The 23,059-nt window shown below is 30.4% G+C and overlaps 5 protein-coding genes across 8 annotated transcripts; 3 read left to right on the plus strand and 2 right to left on the minus strand.

Annotated features, from left to right (window-relative positions):
• Positions 1 to 22: 22 nt before the first annotated feature.
• On the minus strand, positions 23 to 1,975 carry abs (ATP-dependent RNA helicase abstrakt). The gene has a single exon (XM_070637628.1). The coding sequence runs from the start codon at positions 1,910 to 1,912 to the stop codon at positions 68 to 70; it is 1,845 nt and encodes a 614-aa protein (XP_070493729.1). The 5' UTR covers positions 1,913 to 1,975; the 3' UTR covers positions 23 to 67.
• A 108-nt stretch (positions 1,976 to 2,083) lies between these two features.
• On the plus strand, positions 2,084 to 4,249 carry LOC139088400 (uncharacterized). Of its 2 annotated transcripts, none has more exons than XM_070637615.1 (4): positions 2,084 to 2,359; positions 2,417 to 2,480; positions 2,538 to 3,725; positions 3,794 to 4,249. In XM_070637615.1, exons 1-4 carry the CDS (start codon positions 2,218 to 2,220, stop codon positions 4,137 to 4,139), a joined length of 1,740 nt encoding a protein of 579 aa, XP_070493716.1. In that variant the 5' UTR covers positions 2,084 to 2,217; the 3' UTR covers positions 4,140 to 4,249. The 2 variants fall into 2 exon arrangements, with proteins under 2 accessions (XP_070493716.1, XP_070493717.1); XM_070637616.1 differs by having other exon boundaries at positions 3,797 to 4,249.
• Positions 3,555 to 4,684, minus strand: LOC139088401 (partner of xrn-2 protein 1-like). Its single transcript, XM_070637617.1, has 2 exons — positions 4,538 to 4,684; positions 3,555 to 4,470 (listed from the first exon to the last, which is right to left on the minus strand). Exons 1-2 carry the CDS (start codon positions 4,623 to 4,625, stop codon positions 4,250 to 4,252), a joined length of 309 nt encoding a protein of 102 aa, XP_070493718.1. The 5' UTR covers positions 4,626 to 4,684; the 3' UTR covers positions 3,555 to 4,249.
• A 59-nt stretch (positions 4,685 to 4,743) lies between these two features.
• LOC139088375 (NF-kappa-B-repressing factor-like) lies at positions 4,744 to 6,396 on the plus strand. Its single transcript, XM_070637576.1, has 3 exons — positions 4,744 to 4,930; positions 4,988 to 5,959; positions 6,081 to 6,396. The coding sequence occupies exons 1-3, from the start codon at positions 4,842 to 4,844 to the stop codon at positions 6,259 to 6,261; spliced, it is 1,242 nt and encodes a 413-aa protein (XP_070493677.1). The 5' UTR covers positions 4,744 to 4,841; the 3' UTR covers positions 6,262 to 6,396.
• A 416-nt stretch (positions 6,397 to 6,812) lies between these two features.
• On the plus strand, positions 6,813 to 14,667 carry Gel (Gelsolin). 3 transcript variants are annotated; one of them, XR_011544213.1, is made up of 12 exons: positions 6,813 to 6,957; positions 8,058 to 8,158; positions 8,230 to 8,353; positions 10,899 to 10,973; positions 11,501 to 11,700; positions 11,772 to 12,472; positions 12,625 to 13,095; positions 13,163 to 13,713; positions 13,768 to 13,834; positions 13,894 to 13,952; positions 14,119 to 14,184; positions 14,520 to 14,667. XR_011544213.1 is itself a non-coding variant. In XM_070637574.1 (11 exons), exons 2-11 carry the CDS (start codon positions 8,121 to 8,123, stop codon positions 14,571 to 14,573), a joined length of 2,340 nt encoding a protein of 779 aa, XP_070493675.1. In that variant the 5' UTR covers positions 6,813 to 6,957; positions 8,058 to 8,120; the 3' UTR covers positions 14,574 to 14,667. The 3 variants fall into 3 exon arrangements, 2 of the variants coding, with proteins under 2 accessions (XP_070493675.1, XP_070493676.1); XM_070637574.1 differs by lacking the exon at positions 14,119 to 14,184; XM_070637575.1 differs by lacking the exon at positions 14,520 to 14,667 and having other exon boundaries at positions 14,119 to 14,513.
• Positions 14,668 to 23,059: the final 8,392 nt, after the last annotated feature.

Raw genomic sequence — 23,059 nt, forward strand, 5'->3', positions numbered from 1 at the left:
TACTGAGAGTAAAAAATTTTATTTTCTTAATTAAATTAATTTTTATTGAATAGAATAAAAGAAGAAATTAATAATCGGCATTGGACAAAAAGTCTGGTTTTCGCATGTTTGCAGCTTGTTCCTTTCGAGTTGCCTCCAACTTCGGACATTCTGTAATTCTGTGACCCAAACCTCCACAATATGTACATCCATCAGACAATTCAGGATTCTTTTCAGTCTCTGAACACAGTTCAGCGAGAAATAGTGGAACTTTTTGTTTAGCTTCAATTAACAAATACTTTAAATCCAATAAAACAAAGTGATCTGTTGATTTATTCACAAAAGTTGTTGCTAATCCTTTTGTACCAGAACGCCCAGTTCTTCCAATTCTATGGACATAATTCTCAATGTCATCAGGCATGTCATAATTAATTACATGTTGAACATCAGGGAAATCAAGTCCTTTGCTAGCAACATCAGATGCTACCAAAACGTCCTTTTCTTGACTACGAAATTGTTCTACGGCTTTTGATCGCTCTTCTTGATCTTTTCCACCGTGAATTGCAACAGCTTCAACACCCTTTAATAACAAATATTCATGAATCTGATCAACGTCTTGCTTCTTTTCAGCAAATATCAGAACTGGTGGTGCAGTTTTCTTTAAACATTCAAGTAAAGCGACCATTTTTGCTTCCTGTTTTACATATTCAATATCTTGTCCTACATTCATTGAAGCAGCTCCAGCACGTCCAACATTGATTGTAATTGGTTTAACTAGGGCAGACTTTGCAAAATTCTGAATCTTCTTAGGCATAGTGGCTGAGAAAAGAAGTGTCTGACGCTGACCCTTAAAATATGAGAAAATTGTACGAATGTCCTCTTCAAATCCCATATCAATCATTCTGTCAGCTTCATCCATGCACAAATATCTGCAAATTGAGAGATTAATCATTTTTTTGTCGAGCATGTCCATCAGTCTCCCGGGAGTTGCTGTCAAGATATGACATCCATGGTTAATAACTGCCATTGTTTCAGTTATAGGCGTTCCACCAATTGCCAAAGCAGAACGAATCTCAGGTAATCCAGCTTGTTGCAAATGCCCACAATAATATCTAATAATGTCGTGTGTCTGTTTAGCTAATTCACGAGATGGACATATTATAAGTGCATATGGACCTTCATTTGCAACGAATGGCAATCGTACTTCTTGCTCTAAACTAAACATGATACTTGGTAGAACGAAAACTAAAGTTTTACCAGATCCAGTGAAAGCAATTCCAATTAAATCACGACCAGACAGAATTGTTGGGATTCCTTGAACTTGAATTGGTGTCGGTTTCTTGATTCCTCTACGACTAAGTCCTAAAAGTATTGGCTTTGGAAATTTCATATCCTTAAATGTCTTTAATGGTGGCGGAATATTTTCACCTTCAGCAAGAATTTTCATTTTATGCCTTATTGCGTCATGGACATACTCTGGTTTCTCTAAAACATATCGAGGAGGCCGCCAACTTGTCTTTATTGGCTCTTCATATTGAATACCTTTGGCCAATTCGGCAACACCCATCAAAGCCTTCTTTTCAGCCACACTTTCTAAAATTTTCTCTTCCTCTTTTAATTGCTTTTCAACCTCACTGATTTTCTTGTTTTCTGCAATTTTCTTTAATTCTGTATGCTGATCAAACAACGATATGTTGTATTTCCGTCCCATTTCCTCTTGATTCATGTCCGAATCATGTTCATTTTCACTGGATGATTTTCCAATATTTGCCGCTTCATTTGATAATTGCACTAATCTTCCTAATTTTAATAATTTCTCTTTTTTTCGTGCTTTCACGGGAACATACGGTGTGTAGCTGTCATCTGATTCCACTGCATCATCTTTCTCTTCTTCCCTCCTGTATCTTTTAATTGGTGGCGCGTTATTAGACATTTTCTTTAATTAAATCACTCAAATTTTATATTTTTATATTCGTTTAGAAATGTTTACAAACAAAATGTCTACAATAAGTTACAGAGTGCATTTAAATAACAGCGCATTTTTGGAACGAATTGTGACAATGAGACAAAATAAGACATAAAACATGCATTCAATTAGAGCTAAAAACAAAAAGTCTACAAATATATAGAAAATTTATTTGGATACAAATATTATTATTATAATAAGGTTTATAGAGAGATTTGTGGTGTATATCCTTTTCTGCTCATGAAATTGACAAGTATCTGACGCAAAACAGTATGACAGACCCAATAGAAGTACAGAATAGAAAGAGAAAGCTTGAAAAAGATGAGACTGAAAAGGAAAAAGAAGAAAACATTTTAATTTCAAAGAAACTCCATTTATTGGATGAACGAAAGCAACCAGAACTGCTTGATCTCGGTAAATCTATTAAATTTAATGAAATTAACACGTATTTATCATAAAAATCTCATTTAGCTGACGAATTGTTGCTAGAAATTGCAAAAAAATTAGACGGAGAAAGTCTGCACAGTGTTTCACTGTAAGTTAATGAATATTTAATTATCTAATAGTTGTCTAAGTAATAATAATCTTTTAGGACATGTTCACATCTAAAAAACTTGATTCTTGACAAAAAACTATGGACGGAAGCAATTTTTGCTTCAAAGGATCTCGATATATGGGAAATTTTAAAAAGACTTAAGTATCTGACTGTAGGAACTAAAAAGCTGAAAATTCAAGGTGATTCTAAAAAGGATTTGATGGAGAAACGTCCATTAAAGAATCGACAGACGTTCAAAGAAATCATTAAAAGAATCATGTTACGTTCACCATTCATCGAAAGTCTTCATTTTCATCAAGTTTGGTTCGATTGGACTCGAGATTGGACTATAACTAAATTTCCAGCAAATCTCAGGTCATTAATTTTTACTAATTGTATACTACCTAAAGATCGCAATAGAATGAGCCGGACATTTACTAATATTTTTGATCACATGCCGTATCTTGAGGAATTGAGACTAGAATATTGTAACTTTTTTGAGCCGAATGATCTGATGCCACTGTCAAAAATTCAGGAATTAAAGATTTTAAGTCTTCGTGGCTGTAAGCGATTTCGTAATTGCGTTCCATATATTTCGCTATCGTGTCGATTTGGATTTAAAAAGCTGGAAGTTTTGGATCTTCGTGAGACGAACATTAGCGATAGCGAAGTGCAATGTTTAAACGCTCTTAAGACTTTAAAGGAATTGTATTTGGAGCATACAGATTTAGAATTAACTGACGATGATTCAGACGATGATGATGATTTTCAGCATTTCTTTCGTGGAATGCGACGTCGACCGACTGAACAAGTTCCAAGAGAGTCTCGAAATGAGCCACGACCATCGACTTCGAGAGATGTCGTTGTTTTAAATGCTGATGGAATTCAGCATATTAGAAATGAAGCACTAAATCAGCCATCAAACTCGTCGCAAAACAGAAATGAAAATGAAAATCCGTCGACAATGAGAGAAATTGTCATTAATACTGCTGAAGTTCAAGGTACAGATAATGAGAATGTACCATCTAATTCAACGTCTTCAAATAATAATATAATTGACGAAAGTAATGATAATTCAATTAGTGCCCCATCTTCTCCAGAAAGCATGTCCGATTCTTTACCATCGGAATCGCCGACAGAAGAAGTGCAATCCAGGACAATATTTATTCAGGCAAATATCACAGAAAATCCTAATCAGAATGCTCGTTTACAAGTCATCATAAGTGATGACATTCCACATGCAAGGTAATTGATACATAAGTGATTAGAAAGTTAGTTAATAATAATAATAATAATAATTTACTTGATTGCAGTAGGTATTTGTCGTTAGCAAGGAATCGTGAGCATCGCATTTCAGCATCAATTAGTGACCGTGGGATGCTTGCCTTTGGAGTTCCTCGCTCGAACTTGATGGGAAATTTGATATTTCTTGGAAATCAGCAAGCAGAAACGGAAAGAAATACATATCTTGAGAGAATTGTATTGAGAAACTTCAGAAACATAACTGATACAACACTTTCACATTTAGAGACAAATGCTCCTCGATTAATTTTCCTAGATGTTCGTGGATGCTCGCAAATCACGAGAGATGCTGTGGAAAGATTTAAGTTAGTGCGTGGAACTTGTCAGATAATGACGAATTATGAAAATGAGGAATGAAGATTTTTTTATTGAGATATATTTTTTTGTGCATTGTCAAGATTTTAAGATATTTCTATCATACAGCATCAATAAATGAAATTAGATGAATTTAGATACTTCTCATAAAACTATTTTCTTTGAACTTTATTCATTGCCGCATTTCCACCACTAATAAATGTTCTTTTCAGATTTGATTGTCTGGATTTTCGATAATCTTCTACAATTCCTTTTGAAAGTTCACCAATTTGTCTCATTACTTCCGGTGAATATCTACATCCTAATAATTCTATGTTGAAAAATAATTGAGCTAAGCAAACGAGTTCGTCTTCTGTAAAATTTTTCTTGTGAGCTTGAAGATTGAAAATAAAAATAAAAAAAATTAGGTTTTTGAACTAAATATTACATTTCAAACATACCTTCCATGAAATCCTTCTTTAATTGCCAATGTTCGTCACTTTCGTAATCATTTCTATATGATTCAATATCCCAATCGTCATTTGCCATTATTTTTAATTTAATTTTGATAAATTTGTCAGTCGGAAATTTTAATGTTGTCAGTCGGATTATTGTTAAGTCGGATAAATGTGTGATTGTGTTTGTGTGTTTTCTGTAGTACATATCGAATACACATCAAACTCAAAGTTTAAAAACATATCAAAATACACATGGAATATTTTGAATATAAACATTGAAAATAGTTTAGTTAAATAACGTTACAATATGACAAGCAGTAAGAATTCTAACAAAGTGGACTTTAACGTATATCGTAAGGAATATGAGTCAACAGATCATTGGAATTTAAGGAAATCGTAAGTCAAATTTTGGATGTAAAACTATTTTAATCTTACAAAAAAACTCTATTTAAGGTTTATGATGCATCACTGGGATAAAATTAATGATGAGGAAGAAGTCTTGTGTTGTGCACAGCTGTTTGTGAACATAGAGTTCCTTGGATGTAGATATGCGGCAGAGATTATGCGAAAAATTAAATTAATGTCAGATGAAGTTCCAGAAATTCGGAAGTATCGTGAAAGTAGGCAGAATAAATTAAAGAGGACATTCGTAACTGCACAAGATGCTATTCAAGCTAAATATAATAAGACAACACCAAAAACAGATGAAGGAAATAAGACTTTCAAACCTAATAACTATCAAACTGACATAAATAATAGTTTTGTTCCGGAAACCAGCCATGCTGGATCATTAATAAAGCTTAGTGAATCCACAAAGTCCAAGAATTTAAAAACCCTACTAAGAGATGTTATAGTATTCGAAAATGATGAAGAGAACGACATGAATTACTGTTTAAACAAAACCACTGCCGACATGAGGAAAATTGGAAAGCTTGATATCAATTTTGATGAAGACACGACAACATATTACTATATTTTTAACGATCAAATTATTGCTGAAGGAACTGGTGAATCAAAGAAAGTTGCTAAAGCAAAAGCCGATGAAAATTTTATTAAGGTTCTACGAGAGAATTGCTACACGATTCGTTCAAAATTGAAATTTTATTCGGGTCAAGATATAATTAAGAAAACTGGAAATAAACCAGTTAATGAAATATCTAATCAAATACAAGAAGGAAATCTTGGATTTAAGCTTCTGTCAAAATTAGGGTGGAAAGGTGGATCCTTAGGCTCTAAAGGGAGTGGCATCATCGACCCAATCAATTTAGAAATTAAAATCGGACGACTAGGCTTAGGAAGTGAAAATAATACATTTGATCAAAAATACTTCCGAAATTTACTGCAGAATTTCAAACACAATCAACTGGAATATGACTTGATATTTTCATCGGAATTCACAAAAGAAGAACGAGCATCAATTCATCAGTAAGTAACTTATAATTTTTTAATACCTAAAACCATACAAATTTTTTATTTGAACATTAAAACCATTCAACAGTTTATAGTTTAAGTCTTAATATTTATATTTACAATTACTCTATTACAGAATGGCAGGAAAATTAAACCTTCGTACAAAAAGTTATGGAAAGGATGGTTCGCGACATTTAGTAATTTCGACTAGAATAAATCCGCAAGTTTTGCGACAAAAATTGATCGATGGTGATGAATACTTGAGAGAAAAGTATGAATTAATACCTCCGTCACATGCTAGGCCTAATACACTATAAAAATCACTGTCACAATTTTTTTTTGTATGCCGGCATCTTTTTATAAACTTCTCGAAGTCATGTTGTGATATCTGAAAAACTTTGAGATTAAATGTATAATAAAAAAGATATAAATCATGAATTATTAATTTTAAATTTATCTGTTTTTTCAATGGTGACTTGAACCTTACTGGATTTAGTTTTTTAGGAAGTAACAGTGGCCTTACTGGATATTGTTTTTCAGATCGAACAAGTGAATTTAATAACTTTAGCAACCTTTGAAAAAATTTATTAATTAATTCTCAGAATTTGGATGAGGAATTGGAAACAAGATTCCTTTCAGTAAATTGAATTGTTTATAAACATTTCATTCATAAATGCAGTAAACAGTATTAATTCTCCTTAAATTTGATAACAAAATTCATGTTAAATGAGTCAAAAATCTTCCCTGAGTAACTTTTCCTCAGTTAGTACTGGCTCAAGTAATTAAAGCATCTCTCTCATGAGTACAAAGAAAACAATCTCATCATATTTCAAAAAGTTTATTTCCAAAATCGTATAAATTGAAGCTTTAATAAATGCTCGTCGTTCGTTTATGACTTAGTCGTCCACTAACTGTCATCTCAGTAACTTAACTAAAGTAGAGTCGTAAAGTGTTAAAAAGAAATCAAGGAGGATAGAAGCTCAGTGGCAAAGGTTTTTGCTGATAAATACACTGTAAGTCCATGAATATTTCTGAATAAATTCATTGAATATGAAAAATCTAAAATAGCTCATACATAGCCAAAAGCATTGAAATTTTTATTATTGAATTGATTTTATCGTCCATAATATTTTGCATAGTGGGTAATAAAATGCAGAGCATGTGAAAATAATGTTCAAAATATTGCCATAAAAGTATTTTTCTATAACAATATATCGCTATTTAGCTAGATAAATTGCAAAGCATCAAGATTAATTAATACGACATTATCACCTTTTTAATCTATTTTATTATTATTTTAATAACTATTATTCGATTATATCGAGCTACACAATATGTTCCATTAATTTATTGCTCATGCATAAAATTTCAATGCGATAACAAGCACTTTTGTTGTTGTTTTTTTGTCTATTCGATTGTGTTTACTGTTCACTTGACCTTAGAGTAAATCTTACAAAGCTTATGTATTGATGTCACATGTCACTAAGTGAATGAATTAAAATATCACCAATTTTTTGTTGTCTTAAACAAGACGTGCTTATAATGATGAAGAGCTCCTTATATAGTCAAGGGTAATAACCAAACAAGTGTTAATGGAATGGATGATATTCCTAGAATAAATTTTGATTTAAGAGAGAATTCAGCACACATTTACATATCCGATGCACCTTGCAGTCTGAACTAATCTATACAAAAATATCAGTAAATATTTCTTTAGCTGTATTTATATTTTCAAAGATGTGCGTAAGCTGTTGTAGTATATTCAGTTATTATTTGGTCTTATGTGAAATTCTATTCACTAACTAGTGATAATTAATATCTTCTGTTAGATAATTAAATTTTATTTGAATACTAAAACTGCCTGCTGCTACCTCCCAAGAAAAATTGCGAGAAATATTCGGCATTTTAACCGGCATGAGTCAAAAAATTGATCAACAAAACTGTGTATTTACCCACTGATAATGTTAATAACATTTCCTATCTTAATGTGAATCATAACACGACCTTTCCAGTACAACAACACAGTCGTATTTTAGCCGAGAATAACTGACGCACATGCAATTCTCTGTTGATATTTATAATGTTTTTTTTCTTCTCAATTTTTTCGTTTTAGCTACCCAGACAAATAAAAAAAAAATAATACACAATATATTGAGAGAAGCGTAAAGTGAGAAAAATGAGGAAACTTTGCGGCTTATATTCAGTCGCTTTTAGGTAGTGAAGATCAAAAGAAGTCTAAAAATTTTTTTGTGATTAAAACTTCATTTTGATTAAAATTTTTTCAGCGTACTAGTGCTAGTTTGTTCTGTTAATTGTGGTACAACTCAAACACGTCCAGGAAATAGAGTCATGCATCAAGCTTTTGCAAATGCCGGTACCAAGAAAGGCATCGAAATTTGGCGAATTGAGGTAAGAAAAATAATATTAATTTACTTAGTCTTATCAATTATCGAAATTTTTACTCGAACTTTGCATCACGTTGGATGTGCTTTGAAAAAATATTGTCCAACAATATCACAAAATCTACCACTATCAAACTGATAAAAAAGTTAATATATATATTTTTTTATCAGCTTATTGTTTGAATTGTTCACTTTTATGGTCTGTGAATATATGCAGCAACTACAAAGCCTATTATCAACCTATTATCGATTATTAAAGTGTGAAATTTTAACTAATTAAGGAAGTCAAATGTAGAGTCATTCAGAAATGACGTCCATCAATCATACCGAATGACTCAATTTTTTAAACACAGCAATCTTATTCCTTTAAAAAATTCAAACGCCGCATGCGAACTTTTTCATACCAGATTCAGCATATGTATACAAAATTTAATTTGCACTACAGTCCAAGATTTCACTCAGTTTTAACAAATACAATATCGATTTTTTGTCTATTCCCAACTGGAATGGATCCAAATTGCATATCATTGCCGCTTTCAAATTATTTTTCAAACCCATTTATCGATCGTGTTTAAAAAGTTTTGTTGGTTTTACAATCTTGTTATTATCAGAATTTCCAAAAAATTTTGAGTAGTAGGTTGTGGAAATAACAAGCACTCGTGATTACTTGTTGATTCATAATTTGCCCAATTGCTTTGAGAATCATTAATTTCACGGGATATATATTCAAAGCTTATTAAAATTTAGATGGATTGCTGTTTTACTGAGTAGATATCTCAGTACATTGAGATAAATATTGACATAAAAGTAAAAGATCTGTAAATTAATCTGAATTAATTTTTCAAAAAATTTGCTTTGCTTGGTTAATGAAGCAATAGAATTAAACAAAAGTTGTGAAGATACAAGACAGACTTTTCACAAGAAATATGATGTAAATTTGAAAAAATAGTTTTTCACATGCTTTATCTAAAATTAGATTATATTTGATAGCGTTATAAATTATCATAAATATGAGGGTCACTATTCTAGGGATAAAAACCTTGAAGTTTTGATGAACCTATCATTTCACCATCATATGAATTATGAAGGTAAAGGTGATTTTATAAATAAAAAACGAAGAAAATGTGATAAAATCTTGTAAAATTTAGAAAATTCCAAATACGTCTGCTACGTAGAATCCCATCTATAATAAACATACTAGAACTATTTTTAGAATTACGCACTATATATTTTAGCTTAACGAGACAGGGTAAGTTGATATCACATAGCATTAAGTTGATATATGATGAATTTCCCGAATATTTTCTTAGAAAATGTTGTGTGTCGTGCTGACAAACACGCGTCTACACGCAGATGTGAAACAATTTTTTTGCTAATGGACATCGCTTTAAATGAAATTTCCTTTAATCTGTTTCGTATCCATGTTTGTTTAGTACTTCTTTCATGCAAAATTTTTCGAAAAACTTGTTTCACTGAAATTTATTTTTCGCTTCGGATTCACGTGCAGTGAAAAATTATTCATTAGTGTAAAGTTTAAGGCTTGTTAAAGTTAAAGTCGTCTCATCAGTAGCGTATTCAGTTTCCCTTAATTTGATTCTTGATTGACATTTATGATGAATTTAATTAATCTCCAATTGGACTTCAATTTTGGTTGATTCATCGAATGTATTAGATTTATCTCAGTTACTGAATGTTACGTAAGCAAATAAAACCCGATTTCGGTTTTAATCGGATACACTTATTTCTTCTTTTTATTTCTAAATTTTGTATACCTTATAGTTGTGCTAAATGATGGTGAAACTATATCATCTTAACAAAACACGTTTTTGTTTCCTGCATATGAAGAATTTGTCTCATTTTTTTGCGTAATGCCTGATTCATCGGAAAGTTTACTATTGTCTATGAATCACAACAACACATATAGTAGACTTTTATTGCCATTCGCGATTCCCACTTAATGTTTTGACGTAGATAGTCTCAAAAATCAGTAAGCTGAAAGATATTAAAATGTTTAACATTGTTATACTATAAGGTTATTCCAATATTTTATTTATTGCAACGCTTGGTTAGTCAGACTTTAATTGGCATGAAATTCTATTTATGTAAAAGTATCACTTTAGCATTGCTTATGATGGTACAATGTTTTACATATGTAGACATCATGAATGAGTTTAAAACGACAGCAAAAATTAAAACGTGCATTAATGAACCTCGAAAAGCATGTGCAAAAATGGGGAAAAAAACTAAAATTGGAATTAGTTTGCATGCATAAGATGAGGACAAATGTTCAGATAAAATTTTTATAAGATTTATGTATATTGCTAATTTCAAGTCACCATTATTTATTTGTGGGACACATACTGAAACAATAAAACTGAAAGCGACGTTTGAAATCTGTAGACCATTTGTAAATGCGAAATATTTTATGTGATTCTCTTTTTTGATTACATATCTAAGAATTGATTTTGACAAGAAATGAAAAATTGTCAATGTACATGCTAACAAGTTACTGTCATTTAATAATTAATTTCCATTTATTTTTGTATTTACAGAATTTCGAGCCCAAAGCATATCCCAAAAGTGATTATGGTAAATTTTATACCGGTGATTCCTACATCGTGCTGAATGTAAGTCATAAAATAATTTTTAATTATTTACGAATGTGTACATATGAACCGGTTAGCATCACAATAATTTTCCTCATTTTCTCTTCATACGTATGTATGTTGAGTTAATTAATTTTTGTGCTTTTTATTGTTGTTGTCTCCATTTGCAAATATTAATTCCATGCATTATGAAATTTTTAATTTCAATTTTCGCTTTTATAAATTTGTTTGTGCAGAGCTTACGGGTTGTAAGCTTTCTGCAGTCGTCTGCCGTAGCTCTTTTTGGTAAAATATTTTACAGCATTTGGTCTGACTATAACTTTTGTTATTTAAATGATTTTAAAGGAAGAATCAAATTAATTGGAAAAACCCAAAAAGCGCCTTTAATGTTAAAACCTAATGTTATCTTTACTTTCTGTTGTTTGCAAAATGGAACCGTTTTAATATTTGTCTGATTAATTTTCATAATTGCACAATTAGCAATTTATGGTGATGCATTTAATCATATTCAAAAAATAATAAATTTTATATTCACAATTTTAAATCAGACATTGGAAAATAAGAATAAGCAATTGTCATGGGATGTTCATTTTTGGCTTGGTTTACAAACCACCCAAGATGAAGCTGGCGCTGCTGCAATTTACACTGTCCAACTTGATGATCAATTGGGTGGAGCACCTGTTCAACACAGAGAAGTTCAAGATCATGAATCTCAATTGTTCCTTAACTACTTTAAAAGCGGTATTAGGTATGTCATTGACATTGTTACTTTTTGGGCTTATAATTTCAAATCCAAAATTTAATCTTATCTGTTCACAGATATGCCGAAGGAGGTATAGCTTCTGGATTTAAAAAGACAGAAATTAACGCAGCAGGTGAAAAACGCTTATTCCAAGTTAAAGGAAAGAAGAACATTCGTGTTCGTCAAGTAGATTTGACAATTGGTTCAATGAATAAAGGTGATTGCTTCATTCTTGATGCTGGAAACAAAATTTATGTTTATGTTGGACAAAAGGCAAAACGTGTTGAGAAGATGAAGGCAATTAGTGCTGCAAATCAAATCCGCGATCAAGATCACAATGGACGTGCTCAAGTAGAAATCGTTGATGAATTTTCAAGTGAACGTGATAAGGAACGTTTCTTTGAAATTTTGGGATCAGGATCACCAAGCCAAGTTCCAGATGAATCAACTGCTGAAGATGATGAAGCATTTGAACGAAGTGAAGAAAGAATTACAGCATTATATACAGTATCCGATGCAAGTGGTACATTGAAGGTTGAACCAATCGCACAAAAACCATTGAAGCAAGAAATGTTGAACACTAATGATTGCTTTATTCTTGACACTGGAAGCGGTATTTATGTTTGGGTTGGCAAGAAGGCAACAGAGCAGGAAAAGAAACAATCTATCTCCCGTGCACAAGGATTTTTACAAACTAAGAAATATCCAGTATGGACAAAGGTTACAAGAATTGTTGAAGGAGCAGAAACAGCACCATTCAAGCAATACTTCTTTACATGTAAGATAAATATTATTCAGTTTTTCATTATTTACTTTAAAGAAACACGAGCTACAAAATTTAGTCATGCTTATTTGTGGAAATCTTTTACTTGCGGTGTCATGTGGATTTGAAAAATTTTAATCTTCATTTTCTATTTCCTTAATATAAAGGGAGAGATCATGGTGCCTCACATTCACGTCTCATTCGTGCTGCCAATGATGATGATAGCGATACCGCAACAGATGTAGAATTCGATGCCTCAGTTTTGCATAAATTGAAGAAGAGTGGAGGTAGAGCTATTGGTTTCATGCCAGATAATGGTGAAGGAGATGCTGAAGTTTTCCGTGTTGAAAATATGGATTTAGTTCCAATTCCCGTTGAAAATTACGGATTTTTCTTTGGTGGCGATTCATATGTGGTAAAATATGAATACAGAAATAAGCGTGGTGGACATGGTTATGTCATCTATTATTGGCAAGGATTGAATTCAACAGCTGACGAAAAAACCGCATCAGCACTTCAAACAGTTAGACTGGCAAATGAATTAGGAGGAAAAGCTATACAAGTTCGTGTTGTTCAAGGTTTTGAGCCCCGTCACTTCCTCAAAATCTTCAAAGGAAAAATTGTTGTTTTTACTGGAGGTAAGTAAAGCATTAAAATATGCTATTAACTTATGTGATGAATAACATTTGCACACATGTACACTAGGCAAAGCATCTGGATTTAAAAATATTCACGATCATGACTCATACGATGTTGATGGTACACGATTGTTTAGAATTCGTGGTACATGTGCTGAAGACGTTCGTGCATCACAAGTTGAAGAAGTTGCAAGTGCACTTGCTTCAGATGATGTTTTTATTCTTGAAACTCCCAAAAATACTTATATTTGGTACGGAAATGGTGCTAATGATTTTGAACATTCAATGGGTGCTAGTGTTAGCAAGACAATCTCACCTGACCGCAAACCTGTTGCTATCAGCGAAGGAAGTGAACCACAAGAATTCTGGGATGCTTTGGGTGGAAAAGCTGCTTATGATACCGAAATTGATCCACCAGGTGCACCATTCTTAGAGCCAAGATTATTCCACTGCTCGATTCATGCTGGTAAGTTTAGAGTCGATGAGATTGCACAATTTGAACAAGACGATTTAGAACCTGATGACATCATGGTTCTTGATGGTGGTGATGAGGTATACATTTGGATTGGACAAGGATCAACAGAGGAAGAAAAAGAGAGAAGTCTTGAAATGGCAAAGGTAAGTCATAAAACTTTAACGATATTAAAATACTAACTTGTTTCCTTATTACAGGAATATATTCGTACTGACCCTACTGAACGTAGCGAAGAAACCGTTCCATTAATTCAAGTTCCACAAGGTTAGTTATACTAAGATCTTATAGAATTCACTTTATACTGAAATTTATTTCCAATTTAGGAGGAGAACCGAGATCATTCAAACGTCTGTTCCCAGCATGGAACGACTTTTTGTGGGAGGTGCGAGGCTATATATAAATTTTTGATTTTTATTGTTTATGTCGTTTACATTCCCTATCCTATTCTTAAAGGAATTTTAATTTTATTTTTGTAAAATATATATTTGTGTTTTATTGGCTTTTGATGTTACCTATTCAATAATCAAAGATCTTTTATTGAACTTTAGACATAAATGAAATAAGTATGAGCATGTTGACAAATTTATTCGGTGAAATGGATGTCCAAAAAAACGGTGATGATGATGTGCCTTGAGGTTTTTCTTTAACAATTTTCTGATTGATTTTAAAACTTATGCTTAACAAAATTGCTTTATTTTCCGAGATTCTTAATTTCTGACAGAGTTTTTTGTCGTTTCTATAACATTATAACAGATTTAGTGATACTTTTCAGTCTAACAATTACTATGGACAATTCTAAAACAAATTTTCTTCTAAGTGGTGATTATAGTGTTTAATTAAACTACCTATTAGATTTCTTGAAGGTGTTCATTGATGACTTATAACATCATGTTTAAAATTGATAAACTCAAATTCATTCATTCCTACATATTTCTTATTTTCTTAACAGGATTATATTTCATACGAAGATTACAGAAACAAAATCATGGCACAAAACAATTAAACATTTACATAAAAAATATTTTCTATTTTAAATACATTTTCATTATAAACAAAATCTGAGAAAAATGAATAAAACTTGAATTTGTAATAATAAATGATTTTTTTGAGTGACGCATTGGAAAATAATTTTAATTTCAAAAAAAAAAAGATTAATTTTTGGTCAGCATGATGTAAAATTTTTAATCAAAATGTGATTCAAATTTATTGTAAAATGAGGATTGTCATCTTTAGTGATAGCGGTTTGTGTTTTTTTTTTTTCATTTTCTCAGTAGGAAGCTTAAATCATTTCATTCCATGTTTCAAGTGAACTAGTGACATCTATGAACGAACATTTTTTTCCTTAAAGTATGCTCGAGCTCACTCTCTTTTTTCTGACTCTCTCTTAGTTTATAAAATATGATATGAGAAGTTTCCCTCCCTCCTCCATACACATAATTCTATTTTTACTGTGTGTGTTTTTTAAAAATCCTCAAATTATTGGTTTGCCTATCCGCATCATTAATTTTTAAAACATAAATAAGTATAAATTTTGGAAGAAAAATTGGATGCGCATGTATTGTCTATAAATAATGAATAAATCTAAACAGTATGTATCCTTCCGAAAATTCTCCTTCCCTTAAAATTGACTGTACTAATTAAATATAAATTCAAAGGACACAATGACAAATAAAAATTAAATAAAAGTTTTTAAAAATTTTCAGCAATTAGAAAATAAGGAGGTACCTTTAATGAAATCATGCAATGTGTGGTAAATGAAAAAAAATCTTTTGTACCCAATTCAAATAGGAAATTAGTAATAAAGAATTGTAAAATATTGAATTCCAAGAAATTAAATTGGTCTATTTTGAATACAATGATTTGTACATGGAACTAATTCAATTTAAAAATTATTTTAATTTCAATATAAAAGTCAAATTTCCTTTGCGTGATTAATGAATATTTCAGATGACTTTTATGATCAAGTGAAAGGGAAAGTAAATAAATTAACTTAGAGAGTTAGAATATGGTCGGTTTTTGGATAGAAGAACAACATTAATATAACGCAAAGTGTTTTTTCTATTCATCGCAATAGATGTACATGAAGTGTGTTTCAAACATTAATGAATATGAAAATACACATCCATTCTGAGCAAATAAATGAATGATCATGAGAGACCAGATGGAAGATTTTTATATTTAAGAAAATATATCTTTTTTAATTATTTGTTTTGTTCCATTCTAGTGTGAAATAAAACAAGGCATTGAATGAACTAGGAAGGGCAATAAGTCGTTATAAACAAAAAAAAAAAAAAAAATTCTAAAACTCATCAGCAATTCTATTCTATTTATGGGATTGCACACTGATGATATTTTGTATACAGCTCTTGTGTCATTCCAATTTTTATGTCTTTATTTTTATTCTCTGTTTGAGGGGTCATGATGATGAGACAGACACTTGAGATGAGAATGAAATGACACTGACTGCATTGACTGATATAAATTATTATACAATGTGACAGAAATTAATAATAACACGACAATGACTTTTTATGGTTATTTGATTTATGGTGTGGAAATATTTCCTTCTTTAAATTCTGTTTTTTGTTTCTTTATTTTTGGGAAGTCTTCCTCGCTTTTTTTTATTTTATTTTTTTATGTCATGTTAAATTTATTTCCACATGATTGAAACCCACTACACTTCTACCACATATATGTAAGGTTTTAAAAATAAGTGAATATAGAATTCTACATGAGTTTCCTTGCAATTGCAGTTATTCATTGCTTCATTTCCAGGAAAAATGCATCGGAAAATTAACAAAAATAGTTTCGATTTAAAAAATTCTAATTTTTATTCCGAATTTGAAATATTTATATCTCATATTTGTGGATATAAATACGTATATAAATCAAAACCCTTCACTGAATATTCATGAGCAACAAAAAGCGCATAAATATTTCATTAAAACAAATTTTCTGAATTCTAAAGATTTTTCTGTACCCATTTTCAAACCCACATGGAAAATTCTTCTTTCTTTGACATTAAAAATCATAAAATTGCTCATGCTATAGGAGTCATTCGAGTAAGTAAAATCTATTTCAATGCAATGTCTAATTATATTCTCTTCATATTTCTTCTTCTCTATTACTTCTCATATTCCATATAATTTTCCTCATTGAATTCCATTTTCTCATAAAATCAAATACAACACAAACTTATATGTTTGCTTATAAGATTAAGTATGCATGACGAATGAATGAATGAATGATATGAAGATGATGAATATTGAATCATCTGAAATGTTATATTGAATATTTTTGCAAATCTTATATTTGAATTCTTAAGCTGTTTGAATTTTTATGAATGCATCATTGAATTTTATCGTCAATATTGCTATTTGGAGTACTTTCCTAGTTGATCAATATAATTCTAATTTAAATATCTATAAGGATGTTTTATAGAAAGTTCTGTCTCTAAAAACCAAACTTTATAATTGAGCACTTCAGATGGAATGAATCTAATAGATAATTGGTCATATAGTACATAAATGGAGTAACTTGATAAGTCTTGTTATATGTTTGAACTTCTTTTAAGACATGTCAGATTAAGTTTCAGTGTATAATAACATAATAAATGTAAATTATTCATTTTATGACCAACAGAAGAGAAATTAACAATTAGATGCGGAAAATGTGCAGCTTAGTGTAATCAATAATTTCATAGTACAAATAAAATTCTCTACTGTAATAAAACATTTATACATTTTATATCAAGTGAGGAAAATTCAACATAGAAGCATAAAGTCTAAGTATCAAAATAGAAGACTGGCTTGATAAATATCAAATATATGCTAATAATACAATATTTTCTTCAGAAAATAGACCCACATCATAAACAGTCCGATAATACTGGAAATAAATGTTATCAAAAAGTTTTAATGAAGTCATGACTAAAATAAATGTTAAATAGTGCTTGAATCGCCTTTAATCACATAATAATTTTTATGTGAGAAGAATGGGTTAGGGGCATTTGTTAATAAGAACACAAGTTGCAGGCTAACTATAGCGTGAGCATGTTAAAATATGTATACACATATAAATTCTAGCATAGCACATTTGCCTACATATGTAGCATGAAAGCCATAATGAATGATTATCATATTAGCGAGAAAATGTTAATGTTTATGAAGCACAAAGAGATTTTATTTTATTACCTATTACACTATATTTAGTAATAAGGGGTTGTTTCTTTCACATGTAGCCTACATCAACAATAGCTTCATGAGATGATGTACACAAAAAATGGAATTTAAAGGTTCTTCCTACACTTAAGTCTTATTTCACTGAAAATATATTTGCTTTAATACAGAAAAAATAAAAATTTACGAACCCCTTTTAGTCAACGACATTCCTTACATAACTTTTAAATGCTTGCTGTTTCAATACCTAGAAGGTGAAAACAGAAAAGTCAACAGAAGGTTTTCAGGCGACTTATTTAGCATTTTTTATAACATTCCTTCCAATTTTCCACCTTCAACATATTTCGTTTACCACTTGATTGTGTGTTGACGAGAATAATTTAAAATTAAGCCGCCTCTTGGTGTTGTTATGTTTATTCCTTCCTCTGTTAAGCATTTTTTGTTGTATCCAATACATTACGTATCTTTGTGGAATAAAAACACAATAAAGTATAACGTAATTATACCGCACAATAATAAATCTGACAAGTGTCGCTGTGAGATCGCAGTGGCATGATTTTTGAAGCATAAAAATTTCATATATGAAAAGAAGAATGAAAAGTTTGTTACCCTTTCCGCACATCGTGCGTTTATTAAGATGCCTTTTGGGATTTGTAGAAATAATGTATGAAATGTTTTTGAATTGCAAAATAATGTAATATTATTAATATGAAGTCCTTAATTAAAAGCTATACAACTCTTCATTAAATGATGGAAAATATATTTAAATTCCTTGATTACAAAAAATAATTTTGGTTTATACATACTTTGAAATATGAAATCCTGAGATATACTTGAGATTGTCTCTTTAAATTGTAAAGCTAAAGTAAACAAGAGAGTAAAATCAACTGTTGTTTATTTAATAATTAACTAATTACGTACAGAAATTTATTGCTTCTTTCGACTCACATGCCACGACATCCTACATATATAGAGTTATAGCTTTTAAAATTGTACATATGCAGAGATCATGTAAAGTGTAGAAGGAAGAAAAAAATGTTGAAATTTGTGTCATACCACAATATTTATCGCATACCACAACCCCTGTGTTAAATTTTACATCTTCTTCTCACTTATTCGGCTTGAATTTTTTCAACTTCCATCTCTGTCTCGTTACTTGTTGTGTTGTTGACGATATGCTGTGAATTAAGTGAGAGAAAAAAATGTACACGGAAAATATTTTTGGGGCGACACATAGCACAGAGTGAGGTGGAGGAAAACAAGCCGTAATTTTAAAGCTTGCAAAGAAGTTGTTGCTTTTTCGAGAGTTGCCTGCTGTTGCTTTCAAGGATTCATTCACTTATATATTACCACATATATGTGAGAGCATGCAACCGTATTGTTATTGTTATTATCATATATATGTACATTATTTTCTCATACTCATTGAATATTTCTTACTGTGGCGCGCCATTAAATTCCTCCTTTTTACTTTTTAACTATATCATACCGTGGTCATCGGCATCATACGGGTTTATAAATTTTTAAACAAAATTGAATTCACATACTTCTTGGTTATAGTGCTTTAGAGTGCATTGGCACGCTGCATGATGTTTTATAGTTGATTAGTTTCATGCTGAACAATTTATCAATGGTCATGGGTTTATTAACAATACTCCTTATGCCTTTCATACTGTTTCAGGATAATAAAATTTTAAAAAAATACCATGTTAGATTTTTTAAAATTTATAGTAGAGTTAATTGACTTTTAATAAATTTACCATAGATTATTGAAGTTAAAGTTTATTTTTTATGCAATTACATCACAAAGACTTAACTAAAGATTAACATGTCACGACCTTAAAAGTATAATATGAAAGCAATTACCATAAATTAATTTTATGTTCCTCAAACTCTTGTTTTCAGCACCAGTGCATATGCACCACGCTCAAGCATTTTCAGGAAAATAAGAGAATTTTATGACTGTAAAGAATCGAAAGAGAAGAATAAAGTTTATCATAACACGCTCGGCACTTTATAATCTATAACTGTGTGAAATGTGCTGCAAGCAGTTTTTTTACTACATCATTACTACTTCATTTTTTTTATTCACAGCATCCATTAAATACATTTTTCTAAACTCAGCTCTGCTCTTTATAACAGCTTCATTTGTGTGAAATTATTTTATATTATTGAAAAATGGAAAAGTTTGTCAGTTTTTAAAGAAATATTCAGTATGCAAATTTTGTCAGAGAGTCCAGAATATTATTACTGTAAAACTTTTAACAATGAATTGAAATACGTTATATTGAATGTTGATGACTGAGAAAGATTTTTATTAGTTTTTAAAGTTTATAAAAAAAAAAAAACAGAATCTCTAATGTTTAGATATAAATTGAAATTTATATCCAACGTCATTATATACATATGTTCATTTTTTTGCATTTTAAATAAAGAAGATGAAGTGAAAAAGTTTCAACTTGATAGCATAAATTATAAAGCTTTTAGCAAACATTCGTCTACGACTGCATGTGCATACATTATATACCGGATCTATCTCTTTTATGTACAGATATTTAATTACCATTAGTTCGATTAGATTTGAATACATAATTGTATTTATTTGCTTCACTCACCACACTTCTATTGACCTTTGGTACTTTATCATGTAATGGTTTTTGCCCTTTTCTGACCTTTAACAGGTTTATTAAACTTTTATAATTTTCATATGTTTTTTTTTGGCAAACTTGAAATATTCATTATATGAAAATAACATAATCTGTGGCAAAAAAATGATTTTTTGAACTTAGTGGTGGGCAACTTAAGTGCTACGTCGTGTGGAGGCTTATTAACAAGTGCTGCAGTAAAATATGATTGCCCGACACTGCTTCAAATGAAGAAAAAACCTAATTCAATGATATTTCAACGTAATTCCAAAAAGTTTTGTCAATTTTTCAAGAGGATTTAATGCTTCATTAGGCACAAAATTATAAGCACATTAATTAATTTCAATGAAAAAGATTTTTCACTTTTATTTATATTACACGTTGAGTTCATCTTTGCAGCTTAATTTGTTTGTTTTATAAATTTTATAAATGGATGAAAAGAAGAGGATGAATGAAAAGCGAAATTATAAAGAAATATGAAAATCTGCCACTCCTCATAAGCAGTACTTTGTGAGTCAATCATCACAGGACTGTCATCATTTTCTCTTCTTTCTTTATGAGTTATGAGTTCATTTTTCTCGATTTTTCATATGCTTCTGTAACTATATAGCTATAGAAACTATAGTTTATGTATATTTTTTTTCTGATGTTTTTTTATGTAAATAGAAAACAACTCTCGATGGGAAAAAGAGTGAACCTTAAAGTGGAGCAAAGAAAAAATGTAAACAAGAATTATTATTTATGGAATTTATATCATATTCGTTCTTGTTTATAAAATTTTACTTGATAATAAATTGGATATAATTTGTTGAGCTATTTTAAATTACTTAATCAATTAAGGTTGTGATGAACTAAGAAAATAAATATTTCGGTCCACATGTTCAAATCTAAATGCGCTTCCTTCTGTCGAAATGTCAACATTGCGTTACATTGTAAAGTAAAATGAATCAGCAAATGAATGAGAGAGTGAGATAAAAAAATCTTAATTAATTAGTATCTTGAGAGCGTTGGTTAGCTCTGCAAAAATTATAAATAAATTTAACATTTTTGTGTTCGAGTTACGTGCAAGTTGATTATAAATTTTATCTCCATTTTTCTAATAGCTTTCTTCAATCGTATTGCATTAATTTATATGGCCAACCATTTGAACTACTTTAGAAAATGTGCATGCTGAAAATGTAGAGTTCAAAACACCCATTTTGGATTGCTTATAATATTGTTGTTGCTGTTACACTTTGCATCGATTAAAATGTTTATAAATTTCATGCTACCACATCTTGATGTAGATTATGTGACAATTTCTTTAATACGTTTTCTTTTACATTTTACGAATCGCGACCTTATATTGCTGCTATAAATTAATTCTACTTTTCTAAGTTAACAAGATTACTATGTATTATTTTACGTGATTCCAAATGATTTGTAATATTTATTTAGGACTTAACATGTTAAATTCTTGGATTAAGGCATGATGTAAATTGTGATTGGCGTATGAAAGTCAACATTAATTAAAAACCCATTTTGACTTTTATGCTTTTAAGATTGAATCAAAAGTTTTCCTTCATTCTATCCTAGTTTACGAGAAAAAATTATTCATTTCAATCTCCATTTCTCCTTCCTCTTCTTACACATCAGAGCATCAACTTCTACTTTAAAATTCCAAACAACATTAAAAAATGTAACCAAGCTTAGTTATTTCATTAAAACCTATACATTTTTTAATTGCATGTTCATGAAGATTATTTATAATTGAATAACGAGCTGTGTGCCTCATAACTGAAGGCTTATGTGTTGACGTAAAAGTTCCCTCCTAATGAAGGTGGTATGAAATACTCTTAAAAAGCTCAAAAGTGTAAAAACTGTTGGAGAGTGGAAAAAAAGTGTACTCAGGCATATAAAAACGTTAATAAGGTAATCACAGCCTTGTAGGTGATGGAATAAAATTGTTGGATTCTTTTTTTTTAATAGTACACTCGTAGCACCCATTTACACCCTGATTAATACATCCCTGTTGAAAGATTAATTACGAAATGTTTTAATGAGGTTATCATGACGCAACTTACATTAATACTTGCTATAGTATAGTACATAGTGGTAACACATGAAAGGAAATTTAACGCATTACGGAAAGCAGAGAGAAAATGTACAAGTTTTGTTGTTTTGAATGGAAAATGTACTTTCCATAAAAGTAAGTCCTTTACATACAAGCGTATATAGGCTTGCATTTGTTGATGATAATGATATTACAGGCAACAGGGCAGAAAATTTATGATTGCGATTCATGATTCTTTTAATTTTACTCCATCTACAATTTTTTAATGAGAAAATTTCATTATGTATACAAGCATTTTTAAAATCCATGATATGGACATGGTGAAAATAAGTTATGCCACAATAATATGAATTATTGTTCAAGACCGAAAACTATGCAAACAATAAATCTATGTTTATGAAAAATATTTTAAGTAAAAATTATTTAAGCTCCAAACCAAAATAATTTCCATGTGCCATAGTCATTATCCTCATGAGCCTTAAAGTATTTATTTTACAAACATCAACATATGGGTTGTAGTTTTGCTGTAGTCGTAGCATAACAAGAAGAAATATGTTGAAAAATTGACTGCAAACACGAAATCATTATCAGCATGGTGACATCGGCTGCACTC

This window comes from Chironomus tepperi, unplaced genomic scaffold (genome assembly GCF_022539635.2).
Source record: "Chironomus tepperi strain 1889 unplaced genomic scaffold, CSIRO-AGI_Ctep_v1 contig_163, whole genome shotgun sequence".
In the NCBI taxonomy this organism is placed as follows: domain Eukaryota; kingdom Metazoa; phylum Arthropoda; class Insecta; order Diptera; family Chironomidae; genus Chironomus; species Chironomus tepperi.

Bases quoted from the DNA above. Each gene is read 5' to 3' on its own strand.
- abs (XM_070637628.1), bottom strand. From the start codon at position 1,912: ATGTCTAATAACGCGCCACCAATTAAAAGATACAGGAGGGAAGAAGAG.
- LOC139088400 (XM_070637615.1), top strand. From the start codon at position 2,218: ATGACAGACCCAATAGAAGTACAGAATAGAAAGAGAAAGCTTGAAAAA. The intron at 2,481-2,537 runs GTAAGTTAATGA...ATAATCTTTTAG, and splicing joins AGTCTGCACAGTGTTTCACT to GACATGTTCACATCTAAAAA. The intron at 3,726-3,793 runs GTAATTGATACA...ACTTGATTGCAG, and splicing joins GATGACATTCCACATGCAAG to TAGGTATTTGTCGTTAGCAA.
- LOC139088401 (XM_070637617.1), bottom strand. From the start codon at position 4,625: ATGGCAAATGACGATTGGGATATTGAATCATATAGAAATGATTACGAA. The intron at 4,471-4,537 runs GTATGTTTGAAA...TCAATCTTCAAG, and splicing joins AAAGAAGGATTTCATGGAAG to CTCACAAGAAAAATTTTACA.
- LOC139088375 (XM_070637576.1), top strand. From the start codon at position 4,842: ATGACAAGCAGTAAGAATTCTAACAAAGTGGACTTTAACGTATATCGT. The intron at 4,931-4,987 runs GTAAGTCAAATT...ACTCTATTTAAG, and splicing joins CATTGGAATTTAAGGAAATC to GTTTATGATGCATCACTGGG. The intron at 5,960-6,080 runs GTAAGTAACTTA...ACTCTATTACAG, and splicing joins GAACGAGCATCAATTCATCA to AATGGCAGGAAAATTAAACC.
- Gel (XM_070637574.1), top strand. From the start codon at position 8,121: ATGAGGAAACTTTGCGGCTTATATTCAGTCGCTTTTAG. The intron at 13,835-13,893 runs GTTAGTTATACT...TTTCCAATTTAG, and splicing joins ATTAATTCAAGTTCCACAAG to GAGGAGAACCGAGATCATTC. The intron at 13,953-14,519 runs GTGCGAGGCTAT...TTTTCTTAACAG, and splicing joins GGAACGACTTTTTGTGGGAG to GATTATATTTCATACGAAGA.